Source organism: Monodelphis domestica, chromosome 4 (genome assembly GCF_027887165.1).
Source record: "Monodelphis domestica isolate mMonDom1 chromosome 4, mMonDom1.pri, whole genome shotgun sequence".
In the NCBI taxonomy this organism is placed as follows: Eukaryota; Metazoa; Chordata; class Mammalia; order Didelphimorphia; family Didelphidae; genus Monodelphis; species Monodelphis domestica.
The window spans coordinates 400,264,250-400,278,092 of record NC_077230.1 but is presented as its reverse complement, the minus strand read 5'-3'; the positions used below and the strand labels follow the sequence as shown (position 1 = coordinate 400,278,092).

The following is a 13,843-nucleotide window of genomic DNA, read 5'->3' as shown; positions in this document are numbered from 1 at the left end:
TACTTATTTTTTATTCCATTGAATACAGGTGCCTTAGCACAAATAGAGTGCTTCACTTTAATGTTACAGGTATTAGTCTAAATCCAAAGATCCATTGTTTTTTATTTTAAAACTTTGCAAAAATATTCATTAGGGATATTTATATAGTTTACTTTCTCTGTTTTAGCTCTTCCTGGTTTAGGTATCAATACCATATTTCTGTCATAAAAGGAATTTGGAAGAATTCTTTCGTCCTCTATTTTTCCATAGAGTTTATATAGTATTGAAATTAATTCATGAAATGTTTGGTAGAATTCATTTGTGAATACATCTGGCCCTGAGGCCTTTTTCTTAGGGAATTCTTTGATTTGTTCAGTTTCCTTTTCTGGGATGGGTTTGTTTAAATATTCTATTTATATGATTTAAATTAATATCCAATACTCCAAGTATTATATTTTATAAAGTTTATTAATAATCACTTGAAGCAAAGGAATAAAACGGTAATTATGTAACAAAATGAGATCATGTGAGCCTGCCTCTCACCTCACACCCCCTCCACCAACCGGGATCACAGGAAGAGAGCAGGAAGCAGGGCTCCACAAAATTTATATCCTGCCTATGTTAGCACAGAATGTGAGGAGAATGAGGTGCTGGGAATTGTAGTTCTGGGGTTCAGATTCCAATTGCACAATCTCCCCTGCGATTCCCATGGAAAATGAGCATGTAGAAATCTCCCAGATTTACATGCCTAGTTTCCCCATGGAATCAGTACACATGGCCAACTTACATCTCTAAAGATCTTCAACTAGAGGTACATACAATATTGCACTTTCTAAGGGGAAATTACAATAATTTGGGGATAAGAGCAAAATAAAAGAAAGAACAAAACTAATGATTGCTAGGCACATTGACAAAAAGCCAATTTGGGCCAGTCCCCTTTGGCTTTAGAGTGTATATTAAAAATAAATGCATTCAACCTCCCATACTTCAATTTCACTACATCCTAAAGTTCATTCTGGATCTTTTGGTACAGTGTGAGGTTTCTGCAGGCATCTCCATGGTGCCTTCTCCAAACAGTTCACTTTCTTGATTAGGGGGAGTAGCAAGTTTCCTATCCTAAAATTACTCTCAAAGAAGAAAAATTTATAAATATAGAATTATATTCCAATTATGCATATTTCTTTTGTGGGCAGTTTATATTTTTTTTGTAAATTTTCATCTATTTTACTTAGATTATCAGATTTATTGGCATATGGTTGGGAAAAATAACTCCCAATAACCAATAAATAAACCAATAAATTGGTTTAATTTCTTCTTCATTGGTTGTGATTTCACCTTTCTCATTTTTGATACTGGTAATTTGGATTCCTTTTTTTTTTTAATTAACCAACGGTTTCTCTGTTTTGTTCACTTTTTTCATAAAACCAGCTCCTTGTCTTATTTATTAGTTCAGTAGTCTTTCAGTTTTACTTATCTCTCCTTTTAATTTCCAGTTTGTTGTTTAAATAGGGATTTTTTATTTGTTCTTCTAGTTTTTTTAGTTGCATACCCAATTCATTGATCTGCTCTTTCTTATTTTATTAGTGTAAGCATTTAGAGAGATAAAATTTCCTGTAAGTACAGCTTTGGCTACATCTCATGATAGTCATTGTTTATATTGTTCTTAGCTGCATTTAATTTAACTTCGTTTCAGTTCATATAAGTCTTTCCCTTCAACTTTATATTCAGCATGTAGAATATACATATAGAGAAACCAGGACTCCTAGAGGGGAAATGAAATGATCATAATCACACAGCTTTTCAATTGCAGAGCCAGGATTTCCACCAAGAACTTCTGATCCCAGGTCTAGGGCTTTTTGCTGTTTCCTTATGGTTAATTTATAACTTTAATGACTCTACCAGTCAAAATATTGATGGAATACTTTACAGCACTCAAATCAAATTTAAAAATTCCTTTGAAGGAGCTAAGTATCTAGAATATTACAGGAAATAATGGAAAAGGTCAGAAAGAAGGGGAAATTGCACTTTTGAGGCCTCAGACTGTCTTATAAAGTAGTGCTTGTCATCAAAACCATTTGATATTGATTTTAAAAATAGAGAAGTGGATCAATGAATGACTAGATAGGAGAGAATCAAAAATAATGGAACTATGGCTCAGTAAACCAAAAGATTCTGAATTTTTCAAAAAGTACATAGTAAGAATTTCACTTCTTATCCTGTTTTGAAGGATTTTGGTTCCATTTTTGTCAAGTGGCATAAAGAGAAGACAAGAAGAACTGGGCTCTATTAGGCTTTTCAAAAGAAAACTTCTAAGCTAGAGAACACTCTGGGGGTCTTAGAAAAGAGACTCAAAGAGTCTTTTCATCCACACTTTCAAGATTAATATTACCATTCTAGAGCTAAGCAGAGGCTGCTTTTTCTTGAGAATATGCAATATAGTCTATCTTGTTCCCTTTTTGTTTCATTTTATTTTTTTGGTCAGAAAAAAGAAAAGGAGAAAATGCTTTTTAAAAATTGATTTATGCTGTCTCTGGGGACTGCAGAATGTTCTAAGTAGATCTGGCTTCCTGCAGTTTGCTGCAGTAAACTGGCTACTTCCCAACATTCTTCCTCCTGCATGCTTGCTAATTTTTGCAGCAAGATGTTTTGCTCCCAGGGGGAAAAACAGATGTATGCCACCTCCTTTCCACAATAAGGGTGGTGTCATCAGAATAAATAAGTTAGTTGTCCCAGAGATTAGTTCATCTCTGCCTGGTGCAGCCATCCTTGCCCGTTAGCCATTGAGTACACTTTGGTCTAAAGCCATTCTGAATGTTTCAGTGGCATTGCCTGCTTGGATGTCAGCTGAAGTGCTTCTGGGGCTTGTTCATCCTGGCCTTATAGATTCCTAGATTTAGTTCTTTCTTAGTCTGCATCCTTGTCACTAAATTCTGGCCTGAATTTCATGTGATTAAATTAAAGCAATTAACAAAGTTAAAAAAGCAATTAATGGTTTTTGATGTGCAGATTTCTTTTAGTTTGCTATTTGTTTTGGTAGTAAAGAACATTATTTCTCCCAGCCAGTCCACTGACCTCTTCAAAACCTTCTAAATCAAAGATACTGCGTAAACTAAAACATCTTAAATAGGAATTGTTTGTGAATGGGAGAGAATGACTCCTTCCGGTCTGAGCTTTTCTTTCTATGAATTCTTTTTTGAACCCAGTCCCCTGTAGAGGTTGGATTGAATCTGCCTTCTCTCTTACATGGAAACTTCTCATTTTCAGAGATCATATAGTAAAGAGCTATTTGAAGAGGTTATTTTGAAGATGCGCAAAGCAGGAATAAAGTCCACTATCGCAATAGAGAAGTTTAAGCTGCTGGCAGAGAAGGTGGAGGAGATAGTAGCCAAGAATGCTCGGGCTGAAATTGATTACAGTGATGCTCCAGATGAATTCAGAGGCAAGTTGATGACTGTTCTTTTGAAATGAAATTATTTGTAAAGTTGTTTGACTTTTGGAAATATTTTATAATTTTTCATGACAGTAATTTCTCTTTGAATCAATGTTTCATTGTCCTTGGTCTAAAGTGTTCCTTAGTTTTATTTCACATAGTCACAGCTGAATGGAATCTTGGCAAACTCTAGTCCTTCCTATATCTGAAACAAAACCTTTTTATAATATATTGACAAATGAATATTCAGCCTTTGCCTGGGGACCATCAATGAGAGGGGGCTCTGCTATATCCTGTGATTCAGGCCTTTCCATTTTGCTGAATTGTTAAGGAGATTTTTATTTTATTAACTCTAACCTGACCTCTTGGCAACATCTACTTAACTCCCTAGTTTTTTACCCTTTGAAGACTAAGTAGCCCTTATAAATTAGGATTCTACTTTTTTTTTTTTAAACCCTTACCTTCTGTCTTGGAGTCAATACTGTGTATTGGCTCCAAGGCAGAAGAGTGGTAAGGGCTAGGCAATGGGGGTCAAGTGATTTGCCCAGGGTCACACAGCTGGGAAGTGTCTGAGGCCAGATTTGAACCCAGGACCTCCTATCTCTAAGCCTGACTCTCAATCCACTGAGCCACCCAGCTGCCCCCATGGATTCTACTTTTAAAAAAGAAAATTTCCGAGAATTCCTAAAGATGGTGGCAGGATCCTTTCTTATCATCTTTATTACAAAGCATTTGAGAGTCTGACATTGTCTCTGTTCCTCTCTTCCCTACAGTAGCTATCAAAAGATTAGTTCAAGAAAACCAAAGAGCACCTGATCCAGTGGTTCTATTCATGCCAAACTGGATGAATTAGCAGAGACCTGGTAGATTTAAATTGCTTTCTCTCTAAAGTTCATTTTTCTATGATCTGGGAAATCATCCTTGCCTTGTTTGTGCCCTGTACTTCTAGGAACAGGCTTTTAATGGCAATATCATTATCTTCTCAGACCCATTAATGGACACCCTGATGACTGATCCTGTGAGGCTGCCCTCTGGCACCATCATGGACCGTTCGATCATTCTTCGGCACCTGCTGAATTCCCCCACTGACCCCTTCAATCGACAGATGCTGACAGAGAGCATGCTGGAGCCAGGTATTTCAATGGGCAGTTTCAGGTACAGGGGCAATACCATTGCAAAACATGTTGAGCCCTTTCTGCCTACTGACTTACAAAAGATCAGGCTAAATTCATTTCTTTAATATGGGTTCATCAAAACTCCACCAATTCCACAAATTCTGCAGGGTCTGGTCTCACTAAACCATGCAAAGGACATGAAAATGCCCGTTGTTCATCTCTGCCACATAATGCCTCTTTCTTCTTCCCTTCCTTCCCTATCCTGGTTTTTTTTTTTCCTCCCTACTACTTTTGCCAAATAGCCCATCAAAAAAATTGGCTTTTTCTTGTCAGTTTTGGAGATCTTTATATATTGTCCTTGGGAGGGAAGATCCTCTCATTGGGAGCATTAATTCATATTTACTTTTTTCCCCCCTACTGCAGTGCCAGAATTGAAAGAACAAATCCAAGCCTGGATGAGAGAGAAACAGAACACCGATCATTAGGTTGCCCTGCTTCCCCACCTTGAAACAGCCAGGCCTATTGAGGCAGGCAGGAGCAACCTTGGCAGCAGTGATGCTGGTTAATCATTGAAGGATGGAGGTGGCAGAGGATGCAGAGGACCCACCAGCAGTGACTCAGCAGAGATCTGGAAGGACATCAGTGAGAGGAAGCGCCTAATTCTTGTACATATATTTAAGTGGTAAAGATGGTCAATAGCTTGGGGGTCATATTAGGAGGTGCTTGTGTTGCAAAACATGTCCTTCAGGGTCATAATTGGAGTTTTTGCAGCTGTAACATTTAGCAATGATGAATGGATCTGGGCAGCATCCCTTCAACTTTATTTTTTACAAACAGATATCCGTTGATTTGATTGTGATTAGAACTTTGGACATTTTGCTGCTAAAGAAACTTATTTTCTCCTTTTCCCTGCCCCCACTTGCACTGCTGTTTGGTTTTTTGTTTTGTTTTGTTTTTTTTTAAGTGATGCGCAAAAAAAAAAATGAAAAAATAAACTCCTTTCCCATGCCCTCTAAACACATATATTCTATGAAATAACTGTGCCTGCAACAAAGTGTTAATCCTGGGATCGTATTTTTATATCATATTCACATATTTGGTATTTTTTTTTTAATTGGTGTTAGGTGACGTGATTTTTTAAAAAGGGCAAACATTTTCAGGATTTAAGTTTTTTTTTTCCTTTCAAAATGTCCCTTAAAAGTTTTTTTTTGTTTGTTTTGTTTTTTTGTTTTATCGTGTATTCAATGAAGAGAATCTTGTTGCTCTGGTCCTTTTAACAAGCCCTGAAATAGGAATCTAAGAAAACAGCTGCAGAAAAAGGAGATATTGGATTATATCAGGACTTAAATGACATGTTTTGGGGGGATTCTTTTTTTTTTTTTAACTTTAAAACTGGTGATGTACTATGCTAAGGGACAGTTCTAAACCTTTCCTATTTACCTCCAGGGGGTAAATGAATTCCTCAACTCTTAAATTTGCAAGTTTGGGAGCAGGGGTCATTTTTATGTTGAAACCCAGTTTGTGTCAATGACTTGGCCTTACCAAAGCAGAAAGAGTATGGGAAATGTTAAAACCGTGTTTTTCTAAACGACAGCAACACATGCAAGAAGATTTTGTATTACTGCCCCTGCATACAATACTTGAATTCTTGAATTTCCTTTGGGAGAAAAAAAGGATTTTGAAACCACGAAGTGTTTTAAAGAATTAAGCCTGTTTAAAAAATTTTGTTTTTCTTTTCCTATTTCTTTTTTTTCTCCACTGACAGTGTCCTCTGTTCAATTCCTGACTCTTGAACTACAATAAATGGTGATCTACATTCACAAGGAACCTTCTTCAGTCTCCTCTTTTCTTTCAGACGGGATAAAAGGGGAGGGCAAAGAATTTGTTGGAGTAATTGAGAGCATCTGAATTTAGGATGTTCCCATTTGTATTCTGTTATAATTTGACATATGGTTGCCCTAGATCACATAGTGGACTGAAAGACAAAGAAAATACAAGATCCCACTGTGTTTTATTTTGTTTCATTTTTTAAAGCATTTAACTCATAGAGCAAAATGTGTCTTTAAGACTCACCAAGGTGATTCCCATACATACATATACTGCATATTCCCTATTATATACATCAATAGAAATAATTTTATTCAAAAATCCTGATTATTTCTATCTAGCAAGTCACAAAACAAGACATGCTCATCAAAATTATTTGGCACTGTCATAAGGGATATCTCACCCAGAGTTCAGTTGAAGAGGGATTCTTCCAGATTTTCTTTTCTTGGGTTTTTTTTGGCATCATACTGCCTGTATCAAGATCTGGAATACTACAAAACCTCTCTCATTAGATGTACCACCACTCAAAAGAATTTAGTCTAATAATCCAGACGGGAAAAACCCAGGGGATGAAGAATGCCTATTATTCAGCTTGATATGCAGCTAGATGGACAATCGTGTATAGTTATCCTGGATTGACGCCACAGATGAACAATGGACTGGATTGAGAATTAAATAGGAGAGGGGGAAAGAGGGCTGTATTTCATAATCCTAAGCTGCTTCCTGAAGCAAACCTATCTTTAAAAATACCAATCTTCTCTGGATGATGCTACCTGGTTCATGGAACAACCATAATCTTTAAGGGATCAAAATGATGTATGGCTCAAAGGGAAACTGGAGAGGCGTGTGGTAGATGTAAATAGGGGCCATCATAGAATCAGAAATGGCATCCAGGTATCAACCAGGAGCTATCTACAAGGAAAAGAAGGGGACCTAGCCATAGAAGGACTGCAAGCAGTAGCACTGAGTGCATGGTACCCATGGTACCCATGCCATGAGAAGATACCAAACCTGTCCTTAAGAACTTATAGGACAACATACACTAAAATTCATGCACAGAATGAGAAGGTATGGTTTAGTTGTGGTCTGATGGAGCTAATAGCCACATCAAAGGTCCTTGAAGTATTGTACAGTGAAGGAAACTTGGCTTTCCATCAAGCTCATTCCTGAGCCTTTATGTTGCTTCTTCCCTTTGCCTTCCCAATTTAGAATGAAAACTCAGAATTTACAGGGTTTTCAGTTTTATCGTCAAGCTCTCCATTCCCCTCTTTGAGACTCTCTTCACTGGGTTTTATTTTGTTTTTTTGACCCTGCTCTATCCTGATGTTCCCTACATTGTCAACTGCTCCTCCATTTTTTCCCTGGGTTCTTATCCTTCTGTGCCCAGGTGTACCTGAGGTCTTTATCTTGGGCCATCCCTTTTTCTCTCTTCACATATTTTGTCTGTGATCTCATCAGCTCCCATGACTTAGTATCCCTATTGAAATCTGACCATAGCACATTCCTCTGTAGAAATTACTGTGACCTAAAATCATATTAGGTCTTTTATTGCCAAATTACACTCTTGATTTGTTTTGACTTTATAGTCCACTGAAACTCTCACACCTTGTTTACATGTATTATTTACCCATGTTTCAAACCCCATCATTTATTTGTGTGGTTTTTTAAACTAATGGATAGGACTTGACATTTATCCCCATCATTCTAATCTGTGAAAATCTTTTTGGATCCTCAGTCCTTGGTCTTTTATCAGTCTCTATATTATCTGCTTAAACTTGTGTTTTTGATGTGCCCCCTGCGAAAAAAGTAAGCTTATTGAGGGCAGGAATTATCTTGATGTTGTCCGTATTCTCTAGAGCCTTATATGTAGTAGAGGCTGCACATGTGTGTGTTAGACTGAACCACACAAGGAGCCAAATTCCTACTTACACTGCCTCTAGGGTTAATGTATTTTTGTTTTTAATTTTGGAGCTATATAGCCACACGACAAAATTCTCTAAATCACTAATAATTAAAGAGACGCTCATTAAAACAACTCTGAAATACCATTTTATTTCAGTTTGACTTAGATGACAAAAGGGGGACATGAGAAATGCTGGAGCGACTATGGGAAATCAGGTACTATTGTACAATTTGTGAACTGTTTAGCCATTCTAGGAGCGCCATTTGAAATTATGGCCAGAAAACTATTAAACTGTGCGTATCCCTTGACCCAGCAGCACTGCTACTAGCTCTAAATCCCAAAAGGAGGGGAAAGCCCATAAATAGAAGGATCTTTTGTGGTGGCAAAGAATTGGAAATTAAGGGAAAGCCTATCCGTGACCAAACAAGCTGTGATATATAAATGTAATGGAATACTATGTGCTGCATGAAATGATGAATGAGATGGTTTTGGGAAAACCTGGGAAGACTTGATCTGAATGATTTATGAACACAAACTGATGCACAGTAAAATGAGCAGAATCAGGAAAACAATTTATTCACCACCATCAGTGATGTCGTAAAGAGAATCAACTGAGATGGATGAGAGGATATGGCTTAAAGACCCTTTAAGTGAACAGAGGCAAGGTTTAATCTTTCCCAGGAGGAGATGGTGATGCCCAATGCATGGGTGCAGATACAAGCATTTTATAGATTTCTGACGCAGACCCCCACCCACTCTGGTGGATACCCCCTAGTCTGGGGGCTGAACTTGCAATCTATACATGAAAGTCTAGCCAATTAAGGGGAGAGGTTATGAAGAGGTAGCTATGTCCTTAGGAGTGACTGCTAAAGCTCAGGGGAGATAAGCAGGTAGGATGCCCCTAATGGTTTGCTCCCTTTCAGATAAGAGCTCTCTCAACCCACTGGGCCTATGGCAATAACAGAATGCCCTTGAGATGTTATTCTGAACTCCTAAACAGGTTTTCCTTCTCTAATGGAATCCCACCCCCAGAAGAACAATTGAATTCTTTTCTCTCCACACAGAAAGATTTAAGAAATCTGACTTACTTTCTAAGGACTCTCGAGGAAACATGCTAACCACCTCTAATGAGAGAGCTAGAACGATTGGACTTCAGAGTACAGATTGAAATATTTTCTTCTCTTTTTTTCCATTTTGAACTTGGTTAATGCAGGAACCTGTTTTGCACGACTTTACATATTCATACGGAGTTTTTTTACTTGCTTTCTCGATGGGCAGAGGAGAGGGAAATCAAAACTGAATCAAATGATTAGATAGAAACATTTCATTTTCGAGGTACATTGCTGCTGTTTTACTGAATCCATTGGTTATTCTGCATCTTTCAAAAAGCAGCCCTTGCTAAATTAAAAAAATTTTTTTGAGGGTTTTAAAATTTGTCCCAAAGGAAGATGATTAAATGAGAAGGAAAATTCTAGAAGAGATTGGAAGTGACCGCTTAAGAGATCAGCAGGTTAGACACAGTCCTTTTTAGATGTAGAAATCAAAGTAGGCTTTGTTTTTTTTTTTAATGTACTGATTTTTAGAAAGAGATTTAAAAATTTCTGTTGGAAGCTCTTTGTCTTTTAATTCAAAATTCATAACCTTTGGGTTTGAAGCATAAAATAGCATGTTTCCATGTCATTGTTGAGGGGCTTCATGACATGGACTTGCCCCGTCTGATTTGGTAAGATAAGACCTAATTATGTTCATCCTCCACTGCTGAAAGGCTCCTTTTTGCTTTGGCAACTATTCTGGCCAAATTAAAATGACTTTATTGACTGAAGGCTGTTGCACCAGCCCAAGAGGTCTAACATCCAAGTTCTAGTGTTGCCCTGAAAAGAACCGTTCTTAATATGTTTGTTAAAACTTCTCACGAAAGTGATTTCCAGCACATGATATAAGGTGTGAAGTCCAAGAGCCTCGAGTTCAGGCTTTTTTTATTAAGCATGTTTGTGCTCCAGGCTCTGGTGCCTGTGGATACAAAGACCAAAATAGCCCCTGCACTCAAGAACCTACATTTTTCTTTAAGGCAGATGATGGGAATATAATATACGTGCAAAAAAACAAATGCAAAGTAGTCTCAAGGGGGAGCATTAGGAAGGCTTTACGAAAGAGATGGCAACATAAGCTGAGAAAGAACAGAAAGATTGATGGGGGATGAGTATATTCCAAGAATCAGGAGGGCCATGGAGAAGGCAAAGATGTTATGTTGTCCTTGGGGAACATATATTTCAATTTGCTTAGAACATGTAGTACCTGAAGAATGGGGGACCGGGAGGGAGGGAGGGAAGGAAACGAGCAGAAAGGCCATTTGGGACCAGATTGTGCAGGGTCTTGAGTGCCAACAGACTGAATTTGTATTTTGTCTTTGAGCCAATGGGGAAGCATTGAAGATGGTTTATTTGGTTTTGGACCTATGCTTTAGAATAGTTTTTTCCAGTTCTCATAAGGAAGATTGCCTGTAAGAGAGAAGAGCAGAAGTATTTGAGTAAAGCCAGGCAAGGAGTTTTATCAAAGTTTGAACAGTGATGCCCACAAGAACAGGGAGAATGGGACGCTTCCTAGAGTAGCTTGGTGGATTGGAAAATGATGAGGGTGAGGGTGATGTGGGATTAGCGAAGGACCTCAACAAAGATCTTCACACCTGCTGACTAGGGAAGTTGGCAAGAAGGACACATTTTCATTTTGGAAATTTTCAGGTAGTGAGGTTCATTCAGTAAGCAGTTGGCAAAATCAGCTTGCCATTCAGTTTAGATGTGAAGAGATTTGGGACAGATAAAGACAGGAGTTACTTCTCATTTGTTACAGCATCCTTTGAGGATGATCCGTGTATCACATAGCTGCCCTTCTAGCTAAACATCACAAGGTATATTCATTTTTTACAATCTTTGGTCGTTGCATCTTTTTAACAAGTGATGAGACTTTTCCTAAGGAGGAACAATGTCTAAATGAAAATGGGGAGTAGCTGGGTGGCTCAGTGGATTGAGAGTCACACCCAGAGACAAAAGGTCCTGGGTTCAAATTTTATCTCAGGCCCTTTCCAGCTGTGTGACCCTGGGCAAGTCACTTAACCCCCATTGCCTAGCTCTTATCACTCTTCCTTGGAACCAATACTATGTATTGGTTTCAAGGCAGAAGGTAAGGGTCTACAAATGAATGAATGAATGAATGAATGAATGAATGAATGAATGAATGAATGAATGAATGAATGAATGAATGAATGAATGAGTGGGTGGGTGGATGGATGGATGGATGGATGGATGGATGGATGGATGGACGGACAAATAAATAGGTAAAAGCAGGGCTTTGTCATATGGTGCCACAGAAGCTGGCAAGACTTCCACCAGGGTCAGAAAGAGAAATGAATAGTAATGGTTGGTGACTCTACTGAAGAATGCTAAAACCACTCTTTATTTTTTAACCCCTACTTTCTGTCTTAGAATCATACAAATATCAGTTCCAAGGCAGAAGAGCAGTAAGGGCTAGGCAATTGGGTTAAAGTGACTTGTCCAGGGTCACACAGCCAGGAAGTGCCTGAGTGTCAGATTTGAATCCAGCTACTCCCAAATGCAGGCCTAGCACGCTATCCTCTGGGCCTCCTAGATGTCCCATGCCACAACTCTATCTATCTGCTCTGTCTGGGGCCTGCATGCTGTCGCAGAAAAAATTCCCAAATAATTGCTATCTATCAATCTTCAGGCCACATTGCCTATACGCTGGCTTTCTCTTCTCACCAGAACTCTTGGCCCAGGCACCGTGACCCAGGCATTTCCAAGATATTCTACCAGCACTCTAGACTCTTCCCGTCTGAACTCGGGCTCTGGTCCCGGACCCTGGGCTCCTTCCTTGCTATTTCCTAGCTGCCGCCATCATGCTGTCACAATTCAGACACATTCCCGTGTTCCTTTCTTAGCTCCCCTTTACACGTCCTCTTCCTCCAGCGGCATGTAAGGCTCTTGAAGGCGAGCACTCTATTGTTGTCAGAGAGCAGTGCCAGACATGTAATGAACGCGTAGTAATTTAATTCTTCTGGTCACCCACGTGGTCACATGATACCATGGAAGAAATAAACGAGCTCTGCTTAGAGATTACAGTCTTGGGCCAGAGGTGGAAAACCTTCAGAGTGAAGGTAGTATGTTCATCCCGGCAGCCGACGACAACACAAGGACTTCATAAAAAAGGATCAATCGGGGAAGGGAACCACTGAAGAAGGTGTCTGAGAAGGAGATTCACATTTCTGGACCATCATTGGAAATAGAGGCAGGCTCCCCATTAGAAAGAGTCAGAGCTACCATCCACCCACACCTATCAGATGGACTGTGATCAAATGAAAAGGAAACCACAAAACGCGAAGAGATGCCGGAGAAATGGGGCACGAATGCATCGATGGGGGGTTGTGAGCTAATTCAGCCATTCAGGAGAGTAACTTGGACCTATGCCCAACGGGCTATGAAACAGTACATACTCTTTGACCCAGCAATACTATTACTAGATTTGTATCCTCGAGATAAGAAGCAGAAAGAGTCAGGCCCGATATGTGCAGAAATATTTAAAGCAGCTCTTTTGGAGGCGGGCGGCAAAGAATTGCAAAGTAAGGAAATACCCATCCATTGGGGGGTGGCTGAGTAAGTTCTAGAATATGATTGTAAGGGAATACTATTGTGCTGTAAAAAATGGCCAGCAGGAGGAGCTCAGAAAAACCTGGAAAGAATTATATGAACTGAAACAGAGAAATGAGCAGAACCAGGAGAACATTGGACACAGTGACAGGAATACAGTATAATGAACAACTGTCGATAACAGCTATTCTCAGCAACGCAGTGATCCAAAACTATCCCAAAGGATGCTGGATAAAAAATGCCATCTCCTTGCCAGAGAAAAAGAACTGGTAGGCTGAATCCAGACCCAAGCAAACTTTTTCACTCTTAACTTCTTTTTTCCTATTTGAGTTTCCTTCCACAAAAGAATGTTTTACATGATTGCAAATGTAAAATCTAGAAGAGATTATATCTTGGAGGGAGGTGGTGGGGAGAATAAAGGAAGGAAGAGAATTCAAGACTCCGTATCCTCTGAAAAAAATTAGAAACTGGGGGTAGGGGAGAGAAAGAACATGAATCTTATAACCATGGGAGAATACTCTAAATTAATTAATTAAATAAAAATTTCCAGATTAAAATTTTTTTAAAATATGTTTTTACATGTAATTGGAGGGAAATAAAATTTAAAATATAGAGATAGGAGCCCATCAGAGAATAGCTGGAAAGAAGGTGTTTTCTCAGAGATGTACACTGCAAATCTAAAGAGAAGAAATGGGCAAAGTGGAAACTCATTCCATACCCTTATATATATCCTTATATATGCCCCAGGGTAGATACCACTAGGAGAAGGACTACTCAAAATGCACAGGAGACCCTGATCAAGAACACAGCCAGCATGAATACTCATGGATGGATGGCCTCTGCCACCTGCCCATATATAAATGCTCTGGAGATCCCCAAGGAGCCAGTGTAGACTTGAGAAAACACAGACTTAACTCAAAAGGAGCAAGAT

At 38.9% G+C, this 13,843-nt stretch overlaps 1 protein-coding gene across 4 annotated transcripts in view; it reads left to right on the top strand.

Annotated features, from left to right (window-relative positions):
- Positions 1 to 6,351, top strand: part of UBE4B (ubiquitination factor E4B) — a 118,159-nt gene extending 111,808 nt beyond the window's left edge. For all 4 annotated transcript variants that reach the window (XM_007491597.2, XM_056795801.1, XM_056795802.1 and 1 more), the window contains 3 exons: positions 3,244 to 3,418; positions 4,396 to 4,542; positions 4,948 to 6,351. In XM_007491597.2, coding sequence (XP_007491659.1) covers positions 3,244 to 3,418; positions 4,396 to 4,542; positions 4,948 to 5,009 — 384 coding nt within the window. In that variant the 3' untranslated portion in view covers positions 5,010 to 6,351. The remainder of the gene's footprint in view (positions 1 to 3,243; positions 3,419 to 4,395; positions 4,543 to 4,947) is intronic.
- Positions 6,352 to 13,843: the final 7,492 nt, after the last annotated feature.